Here is a 1,836-nt window from a genome sequence, read left to right on the forward strand (position 1 = left end):
TGACTGCTTTTTCATGAGTGACCACATGATAGACTCATATCTTGCTCTATAGATTGGGGGCCAATGCTTGGTTGAGACTCCTCATTCATTTATTTTAACTTCATTGTTTGTATAAACCAGAGTTAATTTACCAGTTTCCTTACCAATAGACAGTAAAGTTGTTTGCATTTTTTTTATTATTACAAACATTGTAGACTCCATGTACACATTAAATTGCTGGGTTGTGGTATATACCCATCTTAGGCTCTACCAGGCATTGCAAATTATTCTCCAAAGAGGTTGAACCAGTTTTCATTTTCATTGCATTTTTTTTTTTTTTTTTTACTGTTTTATTTGTTCCTCTAGCTGACTGTGAACTTCTGGAGACTCAGGACTTCGTTTTATTTATTTTTGAATTCCTAGTGCCAACTAAACTATCTAACAAATAGTGGTAGATGGGAAATATTTGTTGCATATGTAAATGTATGAATTATGGAAGCAAAAACTCATTAATTAACGTTTTCTAAAAGCGTAAGTATTGTCCTTTTCAAGTTAATTTATATCTTTTGAACATTAACTCTTTTCTTTTTAAAATGGGCATTTCTCAATGAGTAATTTAAATTGTTTGATACTTGTTTCCAGGTAATAAATGAAGGCGATTCAAGCTTTGCCCCTGAGTCACAGGAGGAGTTAGAGGAAAATCCTAGTCCAGTTGTGGATGAGAATAATATTGCATCAGCTAAAAAACAGGGACCACATTTACATAACTGGAGTGGTGACTGGAGCTTTTGGGTAATATTATTTTCTTTATTATATCTTCATTATAATCTTAAATGCAAATTGTCTTTAAGTGTACAGAAATTCATATAATATTTGTAATATTTTCTTATTAGCTACTAGAGTTTAGATATTTAAGTTTTAGTCGAGTCCCAAAGACATTTCTGATTACTTCCTCCTTTGGCCACTAGAATGCACTGTTGTCTGGTTTGATGGAGAGGAATTTTCTGCTTCAATTTCCTCGGGAGAAAACTACACCACAGAATTGGATTCCATTTACATTATTCACTGTATTGGCAAGAGACTAACATTTACAGAAACCATATTTCTAAATGTTACTGAGAAGCCAGCTATTTGACATAATTTTGATTTAAAGAATTAGTTTCTGTACCTAAAAGGTAGTTTAACAATGTTGGACCTGTTTGTATAACGATTACGAGATAGGTTTTAAAGTTAGGCGTTTCATATTCTGTTTGCACTATGCTCACTGGGTTGCATCACCTGGGTATGCTTCAGGTTTCTCCACTGTAAAATGAGACTACTGCTTGTTGACTAGATGCAGGGAGTCTTTTGGTAAGCACATTTCTGTTACCATATGAATGCTAGCAATTATTATATTAAAGGGTTCATTCTAAATTTAGCAATTCCTGTGAGAGTTATGAGCCATTTGATAAAATATGCAACTATAAGTGAAATTTATATAAGATTGTAAGGAATATATGGTTTCAATATTAATTTATTAGAAAGCTGATTTCTTGAAGATTAGATACACTTGGAGCAGAATTTTTAATAATTTTAGAGTAGACCAAAAGAGACATATTATTAACAGGTTAGATGGATTGGTAGATATACTATCATTCTGTTCATCATTAGCAAAATTAGTATTATTTTTGGTCATGTTTAGAGAAGGTTTGACTATTGTAGGGTTTTGATCCCTTTGCACTGTGATTTTTATAGCTTATGTTACAAATTGGAAAACTTATACTTCTAAGGACTATGTACAGGGTTAAATAATTTCTGTGGTCACTCTTGGCAGACTTGATGCAAGAAAAAGGGTAAAGAAAAGGAAAAAGCAAGGGA

At 32.4% G+C, this 1,836-nt stretch overlaps 1 protein-coding gene across 1 annotated transcript in view; it reads left to right on the forward strand.

The window, feature by feature from the left end:
- Positions 1 to 1,836, forward strand: part of GRAMD1C (GRAM domain containing 1C) — a 75,322-nt gene that overhangs the window by 4,274 nt on the left and 69,212 nt on the right. Inside the window, exon 2 of the mRNA XM_025051447.1 lies at positions 622 to 771. Within this exon, the coding sequence (XP_024907215.1) occupies positions 622 to 771 (150 nt within the window). The remainder of the gene's footprint in view (positions 1 to 621; positions 772 to 1,836) is intronic.

The sequence above is a fragment of the Pteropus alecto genome, unplaced genomic scaffold (assembly GCF_000325575.1).
Source record: "Pteropus alecto unplaced genomic scaffold, ASM32557v1 scaffold270, whole genome shotgun sequence".
Lineage (NCBI taxonomy): Eukaryota > Metazoa > Chordata > Mammalia > Chiroptera > Pteropodidae > Pteropus > Pteropus alecto.